Genomic DNA, 23,218 nt, shown 5'->3' on the forward strand with positions numbered 1-23,218 from the left:
AAACTAGGGCGGCACGGTGGCACAGTGGTTCGCACTGCTGCCTCACAGGTCCAGGAACCCGGGTTTGATTCCCAGCTCGGGTCACTGTCTGTGTGGAGTTTGCACATTCTCCCCGTGTTTGTGTAGGTTTCCTCCGGGTGCTCCGGTTTCCTCCCACAGTACAAAGAAGTGCGGGTTAGGTGGATTGGCCATGATAAATTGCCCCTTAGTGTCAGGGGGACTAGCCAGGGTAAATGCTGGGGATAGGGTCGGTGGGATTGTGGTTGGTGCAGACTTGATGGGCCGAATGGCCTCCTTCTGCACTGTCGAGTGGCTCTATTCTGTCCCCACAGATGCTGCCAGACCTGCTGAGATTTTCCAGCATTTTCTGTTGTTGTTTCAGATTCCAGCATCCGCAGTATTTTACTTTTATGATAAAATGATTAGTTCTGATTGGAATCCCCACGACCCTCCCACAAAACAGAGGGAGTGGTGACAAAGGGAGAAAAAGGATAAGGATGATAAAGTCTGGGTTCTGATTCTCCAAGCCTATGTAGAATAAACAAAATGAGTGAACCAGTTTATAAAGAACAGAAGTTACCCATCCCTAACAAAAACTGATCAAATTAAAGTAAATAGATTGAGGAATATAACAAAAAAATTAATAGATGAAGTTTAAAATCATTTGTTTTGTTTTAAACTTGTGTAAAGTGATGTAATTGTGTGCCAAGTTTTTTCTGCTCACTCCCCACCCCTTTAGGTTCTGTAGAAAAGTTAACCCTTTCAGCAGACAGTTCATTTCTTTTTAAATCGCCTGAAAACTCGTGTCTATTTTCGTTCATAATTGAAGATTTATGGGAATTGGCTAAGATGGGCTTTTTAACATTTTTAAAGTATAAAAAAGTGATCTTGAGAAGGTAATTTGGTAGAGAGAGGTGGAGGGAGATATGTTTACAGAGAGGTGTGGAGAGCTGTTGGTTTTACAAGTTATCAATGTTTTTGGAGCGGTCACTTCATGTCCTGGTCTGAGAGGGATGGAGAGAAGTCTGTTCAATTGTTTAAGTTAAACTTTCTCTATTAATTGTTAATCGACACTCTGTTTTTTATCTTTCTGACTTGTTACATTTTTAATGATTAATAAACTTTCTGAATTCACCATTTAAAGTGTTCTTTCTTGTGACATGGTCAAGACACTGGAACCTGGTGTGATTTACGATTAGGGAGGTTATTGTAAACAAGAGAACCCCCATAAATCTTAGTTCAAATAAATCAAAGTTCTGACAAATGGAATGTTATCCTTTATTATTCCGGACAAATGTGAGGTATTGCATTTTGGAAGGTCTAATACAGAGAGGAAATATACAGTAAATGGCAGAACCCTGCAGAGTATTGATAGGCAAAGGGATCTGGGTGTACAGGTACACAGGTCACTGAAAGTGGCAATGCAGGTGGAGAAGGTAGTCAAGAAGGCATACGGCATGCTTGCCTTCATCGGCCAGGGCATTGAGTGTAAAAATTGGCAAGTCATGTTGCAGCTTTATAGAACCTTAGTTCGGCCGCACTTGGAATATAGTGTTCAATTCTGGTCGCCACACTACCAGAAGGATGTGGAGGCTTTGGAGAGGGTACAGAAAGGATTTACCAGGATGTTGTCTGGTATGGAGCGCATTAGCTCTGAGGAGGGGTTGGAGAAATTTGGTTTGTTCTCACTGGAGTGACGGAGGTTGAGGGGAGACCTGATAGAAGTCTACAAGATTATGAAGGGCATGGACAGAGTGGATAGTCAGAAGCTTTTTCCCAGGGTGGAAGAGTCACTTACTCGGGGGCATAGGTTTATGGTGCGAGGTGCAAGGTTTAAAGGAGATGTACAAGGCAGATTTTTTTACAGAGAGTAGTGGGTGCCTGGAACTTGTTGGCGGGGGAGGTAGTGGAAGTGGATACGGTCGTGACTTTTAAGGAGCGTCTTGACAAGTACATGAATAGGATGGGAATAGAGGGATATGGTCCCTGGAAGGGTCGGGGGTTTTAGTTAAGTCGGGCAGCATGGTCGGTGCAGGCTTGGAGGGCCGAAGGGTCTGTTCCTGTGCTGTAATTTTCTTTGTTCTTTGTTCGCTTACGAGAGAAATTGAACAGAGAAGTAAAGATGTTCTGCTTCAGTTATACAGGGCGTTGCTGAGACTGCATCTTGAACACTGGGTGCAGCTTTGTCTCTTATTTAAGAAATGATACAAATGCATTGAGAGTGCTTCAGAGGAGGTTTAATAGATTGCTTCCCAATTCTTGACCCTCACAGGATAAATTTTGTCAGATTTTCCTTGTCTTCACCTCTGACAAAGAGTAATCCTGACTCAAAATGTTGTCTCTATTCTCTCTCTACAGATGCTGTCAGACTTGCTGAGATTGTCCAGCATTTTCTGTTTTTGTTTTGCGATTCCAACAACAGCAGAATTTTGCCTTTATACCAGTTCTTGTTGGATAAGGGAATCTAAAGTATCGGGTATAGCACGAGAACGCAACACAAAAAGATCAGCCATGATGTAAATAAACGGTGGAGCAGACTCAAAGGGCCAAATGGCCGACTTCTGCTCCGATGTCGAATGTTGGTCACAAATTTCTGAGAATTGTGAACCAAGGCTGGAAGATTCGCCTTGCTTGTGTTAGTGGGAAAATGTCCAGGAGAACCATCACTGTGAAGGACAGTTCTGGGATTAAAGGTTGCCCGACTGGAAAAGGAAAACAATGGAAATAAACCCTTGGGGAGTAAAGAATCACTTTGGGCTGGTTTTTGGAGAAAGAGTGTCAACATTCCAAGGCAGGGTAAAATATAAGAACATAAGAAATAGGAGCAGGAGTAGGCCATCTAGCCCCTCGAGCCTGCCCCGCCATTCAATAAGATCATGGCTGATCTGACGTGGATCAGTACCACTTACCCGCCTGATCCCCATAACCCTTAATTCCCTTACCGATCAGGAATCCATCCATCCGCGCTTTAAACATATTCAGCGAGGTAGCCTCCACCACCTCAGTGGGCAGAGAATTCCAGAGATTCACCACCCTCTGGGAGAAGAAGTTCCTCCTCAACTCTGTCTTAAACCGACCCCCCTTTATTTTGAGGCTGTGTCCTCTAGTTTTAACTTCCTTACTAAGTGGAAAGAATCTCTCCGCCTCCACCCTATCCAGCCCCCGCATTATCTTATAAGTCTCCATAAGATCCCCCCTCATCCTTCTAAACTCCAACGAGTACAAACCCAATCTCCTCAGCCTCTCCTCATAATCCAAACCCCTCATCTCCGGTATCAACCTGGTGAACCTTCTCTGCACTCCCTCCAATGCCAATATATCCTTCCTCATATAAGGGGACCAATACTGCACACAGTATTCCAGCTGCGGCCTCACCAATGCCCTGTACAGGTGCATCAAGACATCCCTGCTTTTATATTCTATCCCCTTCGCAATATAGGCCAACATCCCATTTGCCTTCTTGATCACCTGTTGTACCTGCAGACTGGGCTTTTGCGTCTCATGCACAAGGACCCCCAGGTCCCTTTGCACGGTAGCATGTTTTAATTTGTTTCCATTGAGATAGTAATCCCATTTGTTATTATTTCCTCCAAAGTGTATAACCTCGCATTTCTCAACGTTATACTCCATTTGCCATATCCTCGCCCACTCACTCAGCCTGTCCAAATCTCTCTGCAGATCTTCTCCGTCCTCCACACGATTCACTTTTCCACTTATCTTTGTGTCGTCTGCAAACTTCGTTACCCTACACTCCGTCCCCTCCTCCAGATCATCTATATAAATGGTAAATAGTTGCGGCCCGAGTACCGATCCCTGCGGCACGCCACTAGTTACCTTCCTCCAACCGGAAAAACACCCATTTATTCCGACTCTTTGCTTCCTGTCGGATAGCCAGTCCCCAATCCACTTTAACACACTACCCCCAACTCCGTGTGCCCTAATCTTCTTCAGTAGCCTTTTATGGGGCACCTTATCAAACGCCTTTTGGAAATCCAAAAACACCGCATCCACCGGTTCTCCTCCATCAACCGCCCTAGTCACATCTTCATAAAAATCCAACATGTTCGTCAAGCACGACTTTCCCCTCATGAATCCATGCTGCGTCTGATTGATCGAACCATTTCTATCCAGATGCCCTGCTATCTCCTCTTTAATAATGGATTCCAGCATTTTCCCTACTACAGACGTTAAGCTGACCGGCCTATAGTTACCCGCCTTTTGTCTCCTTCCTTTTTTAAACAGCGGCGTAACATTAGCCGTTTTCCAATCAACCGGCACTACCCCAGAATGCAACGAGTTTTGATAAATAATCACTAACGCATCCACTATTACCTCTGACATTTCTTTCAATACCCTGGGATGCATTCCATCCGGACCCGGGGACTTATCCACCTTCAGTCCCATTAGTCTACCCAGCACTGCCTCTCTGGTAACATTAATTGTATTAAGTATTTCTCCTGCTGCCAACCCTCTATCGTTAATATTTGGCAAACTATTTGTGTCCTCCACCGTGAAGACCGACACAAAAAACTTATTTAAAGACTCAGCCATATCCTCATTTCCCACTATTAACTCCCCCCTCTCGTCCTCCAAGGGTCCAACATTCACTCTAGCCACTCTATTCCTTTTTATATATTTATAAAAACTTTTACTATCATTTTTTATATTAATTGCTAGCCTAGCTTCATAGTCTATCCTTCCTTTCTTTATCGCTTTCTTAGTCTCTCTTTGTTGTTTCTTAAATTTTTCCCAATCACTTGTTTCTCCACTATTTTTGGCCACTCTGTACGCAGCTGTTTTTATTTTAATACTCTCCTTTATTTCCTTCGTTATCCACGGCTGGTTCTCCCTTTTCTTACAATCCTTGTTTTTTGCTGGAATATATTTTTGCTGAGAACTGAAAAGGATCTCCTTAAAAATCCTCCACTGTTCCTCAGCTATCCTACCTGCCAGCCTGCTCTCCCAGTCTACCTTAGCCAATTCATCCCTCATCCTATCATATTTCCCTCTGTTCAAACAGAGGACACTGGTTTGGGACCAAACTTTCTCCTCTTCCATCTGAATCAGAAATTCGACCATATTGTGGTCACTAGACCCAAGAGGGTCCTTCACAATAAGATCCTTAATTCTACCTACCTCGTTACACAATACCAGATCCAAAATAGCTCGTTCCCTCGTCGGTTCCGTAACATGCTGTTCAAGGAAACTATCCCGACAGCATTCTAAGAACTCTTCCTCCATTCCACCCTTACCGACTTGAGTCTGCCAGTCAATGTGCATGTTGAAGTCCCCCATGATTATTGCCATTGAGTGGATATTTAATGGTGTTAAGAGTAAAAGGGCAAAGTTTAATTTTATAGTTTAAGGGCTATGTTCCCTATAAAAAAGTGTTTAATCATTGTTGTTTCCAGTTTGTTGGAGTAAACATCAGAAAACTTGAAGTTTTGTCATGTGATTCTTTAATTTGTTTCCTGGGTTTAGAATTCATTTTTAAAAAATTGTTGATCATCAGAGATGTTAACAGTTCATTAAAAGCCACACGTTTCGATTTCCCATTTGAGCCTGGGACACCTTTCTGTCTCTCTATTGCTTGTGTTAATGACAGCCAGGTGACGGAGCTGAGGGCTGAATTTAGCTGAGAATAATGGGGCCTGTGCCCCAGTTGGGAAACTGCCATGGGCATCGCACTAATAGAGAGACAGGAAGGTGCCGGAGGACTGAGTGGGAAATGGGCCTCCAACCAATTGTTATATCAGTCACTCAGAGCTAAAGAGAAACCTGTCTCTTTAAATACAGATACAGGGAAGAGGCTGCACTGAATTCTGTCCCTTTTAACCTGCAGAAAAGCAGGAGGCTGAGATTGACAGGATGCAGGAGTCCATTCAGCCCATCGTGCCCCTGCTATCTCTTTGAAAGGACTGTCTGATTCATCCTACCACACTGATCTGTCCCCACAGTCCTGCAAATTCTTCCCTTTCAAGTCTTTGCCCTTTGGAAAGATTCTATTGAATCTGCTTTCAGGCAGTTCAGAACAACTCGCTTTGTCAAAAAAATAAAATCTCATCTCCCCCTCTGGCTCCTTTGCCAATTACCTTAGAGGGACTCACTTTCTGTTAAAGAGCCTGCCAACCCCTCTCACCCACTTTCCCTAAAGTGCATCAATCTCACCAGGAAAAGTCCAGAACAATCAAATATTTTTACTGATAAAAGTTTATCAATGAAACAGAACATGGTTAAAATAAACAGAAAATGACTTGAGGATCAAAGACAACCAGAGTAAAAGGATGTTCACAATGTTCTGTACACAAATGGTTTCTCTTTAATTCACCTGCAGCCTGTTCCCTGCCCTCTTTGTGGAACACCTCCGCTCAGTCCACAAGCATGACCCTGACTTTCCGCTTGCTTGCCATTAGAATTCACCACCTTGTTCTCACGCTCACATTTCTGTCCTCGACCTGCTGCAATGTTCCGGAGAAGCCCAACACAAGCTGGACAAACAGCCCCTCATCTTCCGATGAGGCACTTTACAGCCTTCTGGACTCAACATTGAGTTCAACAACTTCACACCCTGAACTTGTTTTCATGGTTTTTTTGTTTCAGACAGAGATGTTCATTATTCTGTCCTGAACACTCACTTCTTTACAACAACCATTACCTCGCCTTTTGCTTCTGTTCTACAAAATTCTTCTCCACAGATGCTGCCAGACCGGCTGCATTTTTCCAGTTCTTTCTGCGTTTATTGTAGAACTGCATGTAGTCGGGGGAAAACACTATTTACTCTCCTGGAGTAAATAAATGTCCTTCATCAGTTTTTGTGGATCATTCAGTGGAAATGTGCTCTCCCAGGCTCAAAGAAACCCTCCGACCCTCCCACGTCACCAACTGTCAGAATGAACATGGTTCAGTCCTGGATGTGATTAACAGAAGAATCCACCTCATGTAAGCAATTGTGAACTCGCTGGTGTGTCTGCAGGGTGGATAACTGAGTGAATCCCTTCCCACAGTCAGAGCAGGTGAGCGGCCTCTCCCCGTATAAAATTGATGGTGTCTCACCTGGGTGGAGGAATCTTGGAATTGCTTCCCAGAATCAAAGCAAGTGAATGGTCTTTCCCCAGTGTGAACTCTCTGGTGTTTCTGCAGAGTGGATGAATCTCTGAATCCCTTTTCACACTCAGTGCAGGTGAATGGCCTCTCTCCAGTGTGAACTCGCTGGTGTCCGAGCAGGTTAGATGACTGAGTGAATCCCTTCCCACATTCAGTGCAGATAAAAGGCCTCTCCCCAGTGTGAACTCGCTGGTGTCCGAGCAGGTTAGATGACTGAGTGAATCCCTTCCCACATTCAGTGCAGATAAAAGGCCTCTCCCCAGTGTGAACTCGCTGGTGTCCGAGCAGGTTAGATGACTGAGTGAATCCCTTCCCACATTCAGTGCAGATAAAAGGCCTCTCCCCAGTGTGAATTCACTGGTGTGTCCACAGGTGGGATAACTGAGTGACTCCCTTCCCACAATCAGGGCAAGTAAATGGCCTTTCCCCAGTGTGAACGCGTCGGTGACTTTCCAGTCTTGATGGGGTAACGAATCCCTTCCCACATTCCCAAGGTTTCTCCATGGTGCAGGTGTCCTTGTGACTCTCCACGTTCAAGAACCAACTGAGGTGTCCACAAACACAGACCACGGAGAGTGTCTTTCCCGACTCCAAAGGGTAATGTTTTGAAAAACTGTGTAACTAGTTAAAGCTGAAACATTCTCACTCGGATCTCTGTGCGTCCAGGTGCTTTTCCAGTTTAAAATTTTCTGTTGCAGACAAAAAAGACAAACATTTCTCCTACATTCAAAGGCTGATGATATTCAGGTCCCGGTGAATTGAGTGACTCTGTCAGATGTTGATGTGATGTGTGGAGTCTGCACATTCTCCCCGTGACTGCATGGGTTTCCTTCAGGTGCTCCAGTTTCCTCCCACAATCCACGGGTAAGGTGGATTGGCCATGCTAAATTCTCCCTTGGTGTACCCAAACAGTGTGGCGACTTGGGGATTTTCGCAGTAACTTCATTGCAGTGTTAATGTTAGCCGACTTGTGACACTAATACATTTTTAAAAATCCCAAAAGCTGTAAATCTCCGTCCCACACACTGTCCCTCCATTCTCACTCTGATGTGTCTAATATTCACCCTCCCAATTCTCCTGAATCAGTGAGTCATGTTGATCTATCGATACAAGGTTCTGGAGTCAGACACCCAAACATTTTAATTCAGTAAATGTACATATATCTCTTCAGATGCACAATTAACTGTCCAGAAAATGTTTGATCGAGAGTACTGTATCTTTTAATTTGAGATAGAGTAGGGGGTGTGTGAGGAAGAACATTATTTAGACAGCGAGTGGGTATAATCAGAAAATCACACCAGTGGTGGAAGTGGAGAAAAATAATTTAAAATAAATTGGGTTGGGCATCTGAAGGAAATAAACTTGCAGGGGAACAGGGCTATAGAGGGGTAGTGGGACTGACTGTATTGTCCGACAGAAAGTCGGCATGGACTCGAGTTACTGAATGGACACCTGTGCTGTGAATGTATAATGGAAATATATAATGTCGCTGAAGTACTATATTACAAAACTAGAAATAATAAATGTATTTTGTTACAGAACCAATTATGCACCATGTAACAACATTAGACAGATGTCTGTCCTATATTTACTGTCCCCTTAAATGTCAGCCATCTCTCGATGTTCCTGACGGTGGGGGAGTTGAGGATAAGGGGTCAACCTTTCAGGACTGAAGTGAGAAATTTCCTCACCCAGAGAATGGTGAATGTGTGGAATTCACTCCCACAGAAAGTAGCTGAAGCCAAGACATTGTGTGATTTCAAGAAGAAATTAGATAGAGTTCTCGGCGCTGAAGGGATATTGGGAGGGATGATCGGCCATGATCATAATGGATGGTTGAGCAGGTTTCTATCTCCTGGGGAAACCAGCCCGTGAACATTAGAAAAGAGACCATCCTTTTAGCCTGACAAATACATGTGTCAAGCTGAGAGAGGAAATTATGTCAATGTCTTTAAGAGAGAGAGAGAGAGACCTGGGCCAACCTTTCCAGAGTCTGCAGCCTCCCTGGATTCACTTCCTTTCCCTTCAGTTGCTGCAAGTCCCCAATTCCCCCCAGAATGAGAAAAGAAATGGAAAGGGGGAAACATTGATTTCTTCCAGATGTTGCCCGAGGAGGGAGTTTTAGTCTGAAGCTCATTGGGGGGTCGGTGGGAATGTGAAGTTGAGGTTACAATCAGATCAGCTGTGTATGTATTGAATGGTGGAGCAGGCTTGAGGGACGTACCCCTGTTCTGAATGTGCATATTCATCTGTTATCACATCCTGTACAATAGATTGTAGCATTTTCCCTCCGGCTGATGTCAGGCTGATGGGTCTGTGGTTCCCCGTTTTCTCTCTCCCTCCTTAAACAGTGGGGTTACATTTACCACCTTCCAATCTGCAGCAACCATTCCACAATCTATAGAATTTGGAAAGGTGACCACCAATGTATCCACTATCTCCACAGCCACCTCTTCCAACTCTGGGATGTAGATCAGCAGCTTTTGGGGATTTATTCACTTCCAACCCCATTAATTTCTCCAGTGCTACTTTTTCACGAATACTAATCTCTTTCAGTTCCTCATGCTCACTACTCCCTCTGCATGCTTTGCGAGGCTTCCAAACATAATTGTGAACAAAATATCTTTTAACTTCCTAACGCTCTTTCACTCTGTGATCCTTGAGAAATCCAAAGCCAGATATTAGCAACAAGGTTAAAAGATTATCAGCCACTGGAGACAAAGTGGTGAGACCGGCCAGTCCAGCAGAAAGAAACCCTCCGACCCTCCCCATTGACCAACTGTGAGAATGAACAAAATGCAGTCCTGGATGCAACTGAGAGCAGAAACAATAACAGCAGAATCCAACCCCTGGAATCACTCGTGAATTCGCTGGTGTCTCCGCAGGTTGGATAACTGAGTGAATCCTTTCCCACACTGAGAGCAGGTGAACGGTCTCTCCTTGGTGTGAACTCGCTGGTGTGTCTGAAGAGTGGATAACTGAGCAAATCCCTTCTCGCACTGAGGGCAGGTGAACGGCCTCTCCCCAGTGTGAAACCGTTGGTGTGTCTTCAGATGGGATAACTGAGTGAACCCATTCCCACACTGTGAGCAGGTAAACGGCCTCTCCCGAGTGTGAACTCGCTGGTGTGTCTGCAGGCTGGATGACTGACTGAATCCCTTCCCACACTGAGAGCAGATGAATGGTCTCTCCTCATTGTGAACTCGCTGGTGTGTCTGCAGGGCGGATGACTGAGTGAATCTCTTCCCACAATGAAAGCAGATGAATGGCTTTTCCTCATTGTGAACTCGCTGGTGTGTCTGCAGGGTGGATAATCGACTGAATCCATTCCCACACTGAGAACAGGTGAACGGTCTCTCCCCAGTGTGGCTGCGTCGATGGGTTTCCAGGTGAGAAGGGTATCTAAATCCCTTCCCACAGTCCCCACATTTCCACCGTTTCTCCATGGTGCAGGTGTCCTTGTGACTCTCCAGGTCGGACAATCAGTTGAAACCTCATCCACACACAGAACACGGGTACAGTCTCTCCCCGCTGTGAATGCTGCGATGTTTTTTCAGGCTGTGCAACTGAAGCGTTTTCCACACGCATTGCACTAGAGCACTCTCTCCCTGGTGTGTGTATGTCTCGGTGCTTTCCAGTCACACTGATGTTTAAAATCTCCTGAAGCAGACAGAACAGAAAAACATTTCTCCTTCTAGATTCAAAGGACGATGATATTCAGGTCCCGTTGAATTGAGTGACTCTGTCAGATGTTGATGTGACGTTTGGTTTAAGATTTCTGTCTGTAAATCTTCACCTTCTAATATCCTGTAAAAGGAGTTTACAAAAGTCATCACAGTCAGTACAGGATGAAAATTCAGAACAGGCAATTCTAGTTTCTGTGGAACATTCTTTCCTCTCTCATTCCCCAAAAGCTGTAAATCTCCATCCCACACACTCTCCCTCCATTCTCACTCTGCTGTATCTAATATTCACCCTCCATATTCTCTTGAAAGTGCTGATTGAGGCTGATTGACAGATCCATGCTCGCTGCTTCCTGTCCTGGACACAGAGAGCTGAAAATCTCCATGCAGGCTGCCAGACAGTCTCGAGAGTCACAGAGGTTTACAGCATGGAAACAGGCCCTTCGCCCCAATTTGTCCATGCCGCCTTTTTTTTTAACCCCTAAGCTAGTCCCAATTGCCTGCATTTGGCCCATGTCCCTCTGTACCCATCTTACCCATGTAACTGTCTAAATGCTTTTTAAAAATCAAAATTGTACCCGCCTCTACTACTACCTCTGGCAGCTTGTTCAAGACACTCACCATTCTCTGTATGAAAAAATTGCCCCTCTCACCTTAAACCTATGCCCTCTAGTTTTAGACTCCCCTACTTTGGGAAAAGATATTTACTATCTAGCTGATCTGTGCCCCTCATTATTTTATAGACCTCTATAAGATCACCCCTAAGCCTCCGACACTCCAGACAAAAAAGTTCCAGTCTATCCAGCCTCTCCTTATAACTCAAACCATCAAGTCCCAGTAGCATCCTAATAATTATTTTCTGCACTCTTTCTGGTTTAATAATATCCTTTCTATAATAGGGTGACCAGAACTGTACACAGCATTCCAAGTGTGGCCTTACCAATGTTTTGTACAACTTCAACAAGACATCCCAACTCCTGTATTCAATGTTCTGACCAATGAAACCAAGCACGCTGAATGCCTTCTTCACCACTCACAAAGCCATGCTGACTGTCCCTAATCAGTCATTGCATCTCTAAATGCCTGTAGATCCTGTCTCTCAAAATACCTTCCAACAACTTACCCATGTGAGGCTCACTGGCCTGCAGTTCCCAGGCTTTTCCCTGCAGCCCTTTTCAAACAAAGGCACAACATTTGCCACCCTCCAGTCTTCAGGCACCTCACCTGTGACTATCGATGATACAAATATCTCTGCTCTGACTGAACTAAAAATATATTTAATGGATCGGATGGCTCCAGTTGGTGAAGATACAGGGGGTTGTGATTAATTATGATCTTGAACTTGCTGCCTGTGGGGGTAGTCAAGCAGAGATGATCAATAATTTCTAAATGAGATTAGATGGGTGCTGCAGGGTTACAGAATGGGACCCACTCCAGACGGACAGAATTGCACGACAGAGGATTTATAGTTTACTTTTGATAATTTATTAATTCGCGTCACAAGCATGCTGACATTAACACTGCAATGAAGTCACTGTGAAAATCACAAAAAAACTGTGAAAAACTATGAAGTTACAGTGAGAGTCGGTATGGACTCGAGTTATCCAATGGACTCCTTCTGTGCTGGAATGACTCTATGACTGGAAAATCTGATTTCCACTCTATCTGACGAAGGAGCAGCGCTCCGAAAGCTAATGGTATTTGCTATCAAATAAACCTGTTGGACTTTAACCTGGTGTTGTTAAAACTCTTACTGTGTTTACCCCAGTCCAACGCTGGCATCTCCACATCATGACCACATAATAACACCAGAGACATTCTCTGCTCAAGTTTAGCTTCTGCTCGACTTTAAAAGAGTAAGAGGCAACTTAATTTAAACCTTCGAGATTCTGAAAGGTCTTGGATGTGGAGAGGATGTTTACTCTTATGGGAGAATCTGGGGGTCACTGTTTAAAAAACAGTGCTGCCCATTGAAGACAGAGCTGAGAAGGTTTTATTTCATTCAGAGTCTTGAATCTTCGGAAGTCCCTTCCTCAAAAGTAGTAGAGTCTGATTTCAATAAGGAATTAGATACATTTCTTGGGGATCAAGGGATACGGGGGGGTGGGGTGGGGGGGGGGGGGGGGAGGCGGGATTACGATATTGAATTTGATGATCAGCCGTGACCAGAATGAACAGCGGAGCAAGCTCGAAGGGCCGAATAGCCTCCTCCCGACTTATATTTTCTAGTATGTTTCTATGTAAACATGAGGAGCCTGGGGCTGAAGTGTAACCAAATTCTTTGCCACCGCTTCAGGCAACTTCTCTCACTGAAACATAGAATCTAGAAGTGGGGGTAGGTCATTCAGCCTTCGAACTTGCTTCGCCATTCATTATGGTCATGGTTGATCATCAAATTCAATATCCTAATCCCCCCCCCACCCCACTCCTGTTCCTCCATATCCCTTGATCTATATTCTGTGGCAGTGAATTCCACACATTCATCACCCTCTGGATGAAGAAATTTCTCCTCACCTCAGTTCTAAAAGGTTTACCCCTTATCCTCAAACTATGACCCCGAGTTCTGGACTCCCCCCACCATTGGGAACATTCTTCCTGTATCTACCCTGTCTAACCCTGTTAGAATTTTTAAGTTTCTATGAGATCCCACTCTTCCAAACTCCAGTGAATATAATCCTAACCGATTTAGTTTCTCCTCATATGACTGACTTGCCATCCCAGGAATCAGCCTGGTAAACCTTCGCTGTACTCCCTCTATAACAAGGACATCCTTCCTCAGATAAGGACACCAAAACTGTACACAATACTCCAGGTGTGGCCTCACCAACGCCCCATAGAACTGCAGCAAAACATCCCTATCCCTATACTCAAATCCTCTTGCTATGAAGGCCTACAGATCATTTGCCTTCTTTACTGCCTGCTGTACCTGCATGCTTACTTTCAGCGACTGATGCACGAGGAATCCAACAGCTTGTTGAGTATACCCCTCCCTCAATTTACACCTATTCAAGTAATAATCTGTCTTCCTATTATTGCTACCAAAGTGGATAATCTCACATTTATCCACATTATACTGCATCTGCCATGCAGATGCCCACACACTCAGCCTGTCCAAATCACGCTAAAGCATCTCTGCAGCCTCCTCACAGCTCACCCTCCCACCCAACTTTGTATTATCTGCAAATTTGGAAATAATACATTCCGTTCCCTCTTCCAAATCATTAATATATAATGTGAAGAGTTGGGGTCCAAGCACATATCCCTGCCAAACCCCACTAGTCACTGACTGCCAATCAGAAAAAGACTCATTTATGCCAACTCTTCGCTTCTTATCTGCTAACCAGCTTTCTATCCATCTCAAGACATTACCTGCAATCCCATGTCCTTTAACTTTACATAGCAGTCTGTTATGTGAGACCTTGTCGAAAGCCTTCTGAAAGTCTAAATAAACCACATCCACTGGTTCTCCTCGGTCAACTCTATTACTTACATCCTTACAAAATTCCAATAGATTCGTCAAGCATGATTTCCCTTTTGTAAATCCATGCTGTCTTTGTCTGATTATACCACTGCCTTCCAAATGCCGAGTTGTGAAATCCTTGATAATAGACACCAGCAACTTCCCCAGTACCAATGTTAGGCTCACTTGTCTATAGTTCCCTGTTTTCTCTCTCCCTCCCTTTTTGAATAGTGGGTTTACATTAGCTACCCTCCAATCTGCAGGAACTATTACCGATTCCAAAGAATTTGGGAAAATAACCACCAATGTATCTACTATTTCCAGGACCACTTCCTTAAGTACTCTGGGATGAAGCTTATCTGGACCTGGAGATTTATCCACCTTCAATCCCATCAATTTCCCCAAAAACTTCTCAACTGATGCTGATTTCCTTCAGCCCCTGACTAAAATATGTTTCTCTCAGCCCATCTGGTATATTATTCATGTCTTCCTTTGTGAAGACTGAAGCAAAGTACCAATTTAATTCCTCAGCCATTTCTTTATTCCCCATTATGAATTCTCCCATTTCTAACATTTGTTTTTGTCAATCTTTTACATATCTATAGAAACTTTTACAGTCAGTTTTTCTATTCCCTGCTACCTTACTTTCATACTCCATTTTTCCCTTAATCAATCCCTTGGTCCTCCTTTGCTGAATTTTAAACTGTTCCCAATCCTCGGATCTATTGCTTTTTCTTGCCGATTTGTATGCTTCTTCCTTGAATCTGATACTACCTCTAATTTCCCTTGTAAGCCATGGCTTGGCCACAATTCCCGTACCACTCTTGCGCCAAACAGGAAAAAACAACTTCTGGACTACGTACATTGCCCACAGACTTCTCTCGGCTGCAAACATCAGCTGTAGCCTGGGAGTGGGTGAAGCTGTTTAAAACCTGTTGCTCAGTTTGCTGTGCTATCCGGTCACTAGGACCCAGTTGGGAGCAGAAAACGCCGAAGCCCCTCCCACTCACTGTTGCGTCACTAAGATCCCAGCGCATGCGCTCCGCTCCCTGCTGAATCAAGATGGTGGCTCTTAACCTGAGCCTCGTCCCGGGAAAAAGGCCTGAAGCTGCAAACACGGGACCTGCGGATTACTATTAGAGGTTTGAGATCTTCACCAGATATTTAGAAACCCTCTCCGTCCATCTGCCGGTTCCAATCATCCCTCCATGTATCCGCATCCTTACCGGTTGCTGATGAGACAGACGAATGTCTCTCCCCATTGCCATCATCCACGCTGCGCATGCGTCAAACACTGTTTCACTGCGCATGCACAACTCTCCTGTGCTGGGGATAGGGGACATTCCCCACCGCGAGGAATGGTGGGTAAAGCGCACGCCATCGAAACTGCTCATTTGTGAACAGTGAGCTTTTTTTGCTGCGATGTAAAAATTAGGGATAGGGGTGCAGTCAATAACATTAGGAATCAAATTATACTGTAATCTAAGTACTCAAGGCATCCATTATCCACCAGAAAGTAGGGGAATGGAAATTCTCGACCAAAGTATCTGAAATTGATACATAATGAGGAGGAAGTCGATCCGTATCTTTAATGAACATCAACACGCAAAAATGGAACTTAATGACTTTTAAACAGCTTGCCCTCTTGACATAGAAGTGTCATAATGGGAAATGTGTGTGATGGATAGAGCTGTTTCTGGGGCACAGGGGATTGTGGGATCCACGGCCCCGTTAAACAGCAGCTATTGGTATGTGTTTCATTAGAGGAGCATCAGTGACTGCAAACTTTGTTTCTGTCTCCATAGATGCTGTCTAACCTGATGAGTATTTCCAACGTTTTCTCTTTTCATTTCAGATTTCCAGCAGCTGCAGTGTTTTCATTTTGTTTAGTTGAAGGCGTTGCTCATGGAACTGAATCTGGAAACAAACGGACCATTTAAAGCTGTGTTTCAAGTAAGGAAAAAGTAGTTCTGTCGGGGATTTTCATTAAATTTACATTTGGAAAATTTTCAAATTAATAACTGGAACATGGACATTACTAGAATTATCAGCAATTGGCTAAACCTCCTTTGACAGCAGCTTCCAAAACTACACACCTCTTCCCCAACATGGATAAGGGCAGTTTGTGCACAGAAACCCCACTACCTGCATTTACTCTTCAGAATCACACACTATTCTGACTTGGTAGTTTACTGCTCTGCCTTCACTATCACTCGGCCAAAATCCTAAAACGTATTTCCGAGCAACACAGTACAGTGGCACAGGGTGGCACAGTGGTCAACACTGCTGTCTCACAGCACCAGGGATCCAGGTTCGATTCCAGCTTTGGGTGACTGTGTGGAGTTTGCACATTCTCTCTGTGACTGCATGAGTTTCCTTCAGGTGCTCCGGTTTCCTCCCACACCCCCAAGGTGTACAGGTTAGGTGGATTGGCTACGCTAAATTGCCCCTTAAATGCAGGAGGATGCAGGTTACTTCAGGATTACAAGTTGTTTTAAGATTTTAGATTGAAAACGACATTTGGAGGTGATAGTTTTCCTGCATCCTTTGAGTTGGTGAAGGTTGTGGTTTGGCAGGTTCTGTCAGTTCTTGTCCAGTTGTAGATGTATAAAGTCCTTACCATTCATTCCCTCCCTGTTTCATCTCTATCTTTCTCCTCCCATTGAGGCTGAATTCTTGTGTAGATCTGGACGGGTGACAGGTTTCCTGCATTGAAGAACATTAACAAACCATTTGGGTTTTTAATCACAATCCAGCAGCTTCCGGAGTCACGTCTTCCTTGTGCCGGCTCCACAAATTACCAGATTCATTCAGCTCAATTTCACAACCTGCCTTTGTGTTTATCACTGTTTTTTCTCCTCTTTAAATTAATTTGCAGCCTTGAGAAATCCATGAGCCATGTACATATTCAGTGTGAGAGATTGCAACCCCTGAAGGAACTGCTTCTCCACTTTTAGTTACACTTCCGTTCTGCCCCATGCTCCAGTGAAGGAGACTGGGGAGGGCAGAGGATCTTTTCCTGGACCTGTTCTTGGGGCTGGTTAAAACAGTAATTTGTAGTTCAGCAGAGGGTAACTTGGCTGTGGGCTCCTCTTCTGTGGTTTCACAGTAACTTCATTACAGTGTTACTGTCAGCTTTACTTGTGACTAATAAAAATAAACTTTAACTTTCTTGTCCGTGCTCGTGTGGTCCTGGAGAGGGAGCAGACAGTGTCGACTGGAACACTCGATATCTTCCACAACTCAGGGGACAGAGTGTCTCACAAACACTGGAAACAAAGTTCTGGTTCAGTTCAGATGGAAGTTCGATTGGACCACAAGATTTGGGGAAACAAGATTTGAAATAATATTCCATGGAAACTAGATTGTTTGTTGTGAATTTCTGTCCTGTGCTGACAGTGATACCGACTCTGTCAATGTCTTTTACAAGGTCCACACGGGTGATGAATTGCAGATGGGAAATGGAAACCAAACATCACATCATCTGACAGAGTCACTCAATTCATCAGAACCTGAATACCATCGACCTTTAAATGTGGAAGGAGAAATGTTTGTCTGTTCTGGCGGTGGGGAACAATTTCAAACATCAGTGTGACTGGAAAAGCACCGAGACACAGACCTGAGTGAGAGTGAACTGACTGGAAAGAGCTTTAACCAGTTACACAGCCTGAAAGAAACATCACACCATTCACAGCAGAGAACCATAACACCATAAGAATTAGGATCAGAATTAGGCCATTGGACTCATCGAGTCTGCTCCTCCATTCAATGAGATCACGGCTGATCTGATATGACAATCCAATTTTCTGCCTTGTCCCATAACCCTTAATAGCCTTACTTAGAAGCAATACACATGTTGTGTGTGGACAAGGCTTGAACAGACAAGAACACCTGCACCATGGAGAAACCATGGAAATGTGGGGACTGTGGGAAGGGATTCAGTTACCCATCGCTGCTGGAAACGCATCGGCGCAGTCACACTGGGGAGAGACCATTCACCTGCTCCATGTGCGGGAAAGGATTCATTCAGTCATCCCACCTGCTGACCCACCAGCAAGTTCACATTGAAGAGAGGCTTTTTAACCATGCTGACGGTGATCACAACTCTGAAAGCCCTGAGGACCTGGTCACGCACCAATCTATTCACACCGAGAAACAGTTCTGCTGCTCTTACTGTGGGAAGTTATTTAAGCGATCACAGAATCTAATTGAACACAAACGCACTCATACTGGGGAAAGGCCGTTCACCTGCTCTGTGTGTGGGAAGGGATTTACACGATCATCCCACCTCACTACACACCGACTGGTTCACACTGATAACAGACCTTTCAAATGTTCCGAATGTGAGAAGAGTTATAAAACCATAAGTGATCTGCTGATACACCAGCGAGTTCACAATGAGGAGAGGCCATTCAGATGTACAGTGTGTGGGAAGGGATTCACTCTGTTATCCAGCCTCCAGAAACACCAGAGAGTTCACACTGGGGAGAGGTCGTTCACCTGCTCCTTGTGTGGAAAAGGATTCATTTATTTAACCAGCCTCAGATCACACCAACTTGTTCACTCGGATAAGAAACCTTTCAAATGTTCTGAATGTGAGAAGAGCTTTAAGACCTCAAGTATTCTGCTGAGGCACCAACAAGTTCACTCTGGGGAGAGACCGTTCACCTGCTCTGACTGTGGACAGGGATTCACTCGCTCATCCAACCTGCAAACACACCAGCACATTCACACCGGGGAGAAACCGTTCACTTGCTCTGAGTGTGGGAAGGGATTTTCTCACTCATCCCACCTGCTGAGACACCAACATACTCACAATGGAGAGAGACCGTTCACCTTCTCTGAGTGCGAGATGGGATTCACTCAGTCAACCCATCTTCTAACACACCAACAAATTGACAAGTGTCTGGAGGAATTGGATTCTGCTGTTAATCACATCCAGGACTGAACAATGTTCATTCTGAGAGTTGGGGTGTGTTTTTGCTGATGTTAGTGATCGCTATAACTGGGCTGGGGTTTATTACCCTGGATAAATGTCAAATTAACTAATATTGTTTAAGACACAAAGCTGGGACCTTCATTTCTCCAGGATAAGAAAAGATTAATCAATGTCTTGTTACCAATTGCTGCATTTTTGTGGCCTTTTCTCCTTCCTAGTTCTAGATTATTTCAGTTTTCATACCTTGTTACTCTCCTGGACAAGTCCCAGCTCCCCACACCTTCCAGAGTGTCTTTCCTGGCCTTGGAATCCATGGAAGGCATCAGTAACACATCCGCGATCACCAAACACAAATCACAGTTGTTTGCACTGATCCACTTCTTTCCCCAGTCATTCAGGATGGTGATGTTTGTGGAGCTTTCTCTTGTCCACCACCATTCACGACTGGATGTGGGGGGACTGCAGTTCTGATCTGATCCGTTGTTTGTGGGATCGCTTGGCCCTGCCTGGAACATGCTGCTTCTGCTGTTTAGCATGCTTATAGTCTCATGTTCCAGAGTAATCAGGTTGGAATCTCAGTTTTAGGGTGCCCAGTGCTGCTCCTGACTTGTTCTCCAACACTCCATGTTGATCTAGGGGAGGTGATGACTGATGGTATTCTTGCTGAACTATTAATCCAGAAACTCACCTAATGATTTGGGGACCGGGTTTCAAATCCTGCCACATCAGTTGGTGGAATTTGAATTCAATGAAAAAAATCTGGAATTAAGAATTTATTGATGACCATGAAACCATTGTTGATTATCGTAAAAACCCATCTGGTTCACTAATGTCCTTTAGGAAAGGAAATCTGCTGTCCTTACCCGGTCTGGCCTACATGTAACTCCCTCTGAAATGGCCTCGCAAGTCACTCAGTTCAAGGGCAACAAGGACTGGGCCATAAATGCTGGCCATCCAGCAATGCCCATTTCCCATGAAGCAATGAAAAAGAATTTCAAGTTGAGGATTCCCAGGATGACTCACTTGCACTGTCCACCTCTGTGCTGCTCCCTCTACTCAGGTCTGAACTGCTGGTAGGACAGCACATTCTGGCAGGAAGAATAAAAGGGAAGCAGATTATCTAAATGGTGAGAGATTGTAGAGCTCTGAGATGCAGAGGGATCTGAGTGTTCTAGAGATTGAATAAACTGGGATTGTTCTCCCTGGAAAGACGGAGGCTGAGGTGCGACCTGATAGACGTTAATAAAATTATGAGGGGTTTGGATAGGGTGAACAGTTGGGAGCTTTTTCCCAGGGCAGAAATGACAATTACAAGGGGACAGATTTCAGACAAGGGAGAAAGGTTCAGTGGAGATGTTGGGGGAAGGTTTTTTACACAGAGGGTGGTGGGGGCCTAGAATGCACTGCCAAGTGAGGTGGTTGAGGCAGATACCTTAGCGACATTTAAGATTTATCTTGATAAACACATGAACAGACGGGGAATAGAGAGAAATAAGCGGTTGGTCTGGAGAGGACAATGTGATCAGCGTTGGCCGAAGGGCCTGTTCCTGTGCTGTTCTTTGTTCTTTGCATGAATCACAAAAAGCGAGTAAGCAGGTAAAGCAAGTAATTAGGAAAGTTATCATTTGTGAGGGGAATTGATTACATAAATATGGAGATTATGCTTCAGTTACCCAGAGCACCAGTGAGACCACATCTGGAGTACGGTGTACAGTATTGGTCATCTTGTTTAAGCAAGGATGTAAATACATTGGAAGCAGTCGATTGACCAGACTAATGTCAGAAATGTGTGGATTATGGGTAAAGCTTGGACAGGCTAGGTTTGTGTCTGCTGGAGTTTAGAAGAGTAAGATAAATTTGATCGAAACATGGAAGATCCTGAAGGGTCTTGACAGGTTGATGTGGAAAGGATGTTTCCTCTTGTGTGAGAATCTAGAGCTAGAGGTCCCTGTTTAAAAATAAGGGTTCGCACATTTAAAACGGAGATGAGGTGAAATATTTTCTTTCAGAGGGTCGTGAACCTCTGGAACACTCTTCTGAAAAGACAGTAGAAGCAGAGTCTTTGAATATTTTTAAGGCAGATGTAGATAGATTCTTGGCAAGCAAGTGGGTGATAGATTATTGGGGGTCGGCAGGATGCAGATTTAAGGTTACTATCAGATCAGCCCTGATCTGATTAAATAGTGGAGCAGACTCAAGGGGCCAAATAGCCGAATCCTGCTCCTTGTTCCTGTGAGACATTGGCAGTAAGATATGATTCAAAGTATGACTGTGTCAGCCTGTTGCTTGACTGGACTGTTTGACTGTAGGAATGGTCATGTTTAATAGTTTGTAGCTTAGTTATGGGTAATGATCAAGTAATTGAAGCTTATTAATCAATTAACCTGATGTGATATTCTGCTGAATTGTAATACATTCGTATCGTATTGGGGCGGCACGGTAGCACAGTGGTTAGCACTGCTGCTTCACAGCTCCAGGGTCCCGGGTTCGATTCCCGGCTTGGGTCACTGTCTGTGTGGAGTTTGCGCATTCTCCTCGTGTCTGCGTGGGTTTCCTCCGGGTGCTCCGGTTTCCTCCCACAGTCCAAAGATGTGCGGGTTAGGTTGATTGGCCAGGTTAAAAATTGCCCCTTAGAGTCCTGGGATGCGTAGGTTAGAGGGATTAGCGGGTAAATTAGCGGGTAAAGAAAAGGGAATAGAGGATATGGCCTGGGTGGGATTGTGGTCGGTGCAGACTTGATGGGCCGAATGGCCTCCTTCTGCACTGTAGGGTTTCTATGATTTCTATGATTCTATGATCATGTAACTGGCTTTGTCTGTAACTGCATCCTTATTTGACAAGTGAAATACATCACATGACCCGAGACCGGTGTAAAGCTTCACTTTTATACTTTAATTACAGAGTCCTGTGGATCCCATCAACTCTGGATGAGCTGAGGTCTGGAATTGTTAATTCCTCTGCCATTGACAATAACAGTTATACTTGAGTTAGCGACCATATTGTGTGAAGAAATCAGCTGTGAAGTTTCAAACCTTCAGCACTGTGTCGTAAATTAATGTATCCTTTTAACTTGTAATATCTTAAAAGAAGCAGTCACTTTCCTTCAGACTTTATAACTATCTTTGATTTGAAAAATTAAAGATTTTAGTTCTCCAATCAGTTTTCATAGCGTAGTGGTTATTCTGACTAATTACTTAACATTTATCAATTGAATGTATCATACTGTATTTGTGTTTCCTGCTATCTCACCAGCTACAGTCTGGAACTGTTAATTCCTCAGCCATTGACAACAACAGTTATACTTGAATTAGAGGCCATATTGTGTGAAGAAACCAGCTGTGAAGTTTCAAACCTTCAGCACCGTGTCATAAATTAGTTTAACCTTTTAATATCTTAAAAGAAGCAGTCACTTTCCTTCACACGCTATAACCATCTTTGGTTTGAAAAATTAAAGGTTTCAGTTTAGTTTTCATCACACAGTAGTTATTCTGACTCATTCGTTTTGAACATTTATCAATTGAATGTATCATACTGTATTTGTGTTTCCTGCTATCTCACCTTTTACACACTGATTTGATGCCACTTTGGATTTCAGATCTGAAGTAACTTTGTAATTTCTGTATTAGTTTAAGGCTGTGTGTCACTTTGTGTCCTTTTAATTAACTGTGTTCCAAGCTCTGGCAACCACTACAAAAACCAGCAAGCACTTTCTTTAACCAAAATATACTGATAGTCACCTGCCCCAATGAGAACTCTACAGGATTTCTACACATCAATTAGACATTAGAGACAATGAACCCAAATGTTAACCATTGGGAGTTGACACCATAAACTTGCTTATCTCAAATAAGTGACAAAGAAGATATCTTTAGGCCTCCCATTGGCTCAGTACGAAGCCATAAAATTTAATAAAATGACAGGAAAGGTTATAACGTGGGGCAGACTCCGAAAGTAACTGATACATTAGAGGGCCAGTCAGGAGGTTGCAGGAAATGATCGGTAGATGACCATCACCATGAAGAAACCAATCAG

General features: G+C 44.0%; 2 protein-coding genes across 2 annotated transcripts in view; both read right to left on the reverse strand.

Moving 5' to 3' along the window:
• LOC144483007 (uncharacterized) overlaps nt 1-10,654 on the reverse strand; it is a 72,898-nt gene extending 62,244 nt beyond the window's left edge. Inside the window, 2 exon segments of the mRNA XM_078201832.1 lie at nt 7,088-7,552; nt 9,964-10,654. Coding sequence (XP_078057958.1) covers nt 7,088-7,552; nt 9,964-10,550 — 1,052 coding nt within the window. The 5' untranslated portion in view covers nt 10,551-10,654.
• The window catches only part of LOC144483022 (uncharacterized), a 1,062,789-nt gene that overhangs the window by 199,832 nt on the left and 839,739 nt on the right, over nt 1-23,218 (reverse strand). The window lies entirely within an intron of this gene.

The sequence above is a fragment of the Mustelus asterias genome, unplaced genomic scaffold, assembly GCF_964213995.1.
Source record: "Mustelus asterias unplaced genomic scaffold, sMusAst1.hap1.1 HAP1_SCAFFOLD_44, whole genome shotgun sequence".
NCBI lineage: Eukaryota > Metazoa > Chordata > Chondrichthyes > Carcharhiniformes > Triakidae > Mustelus > Mustelus asterias.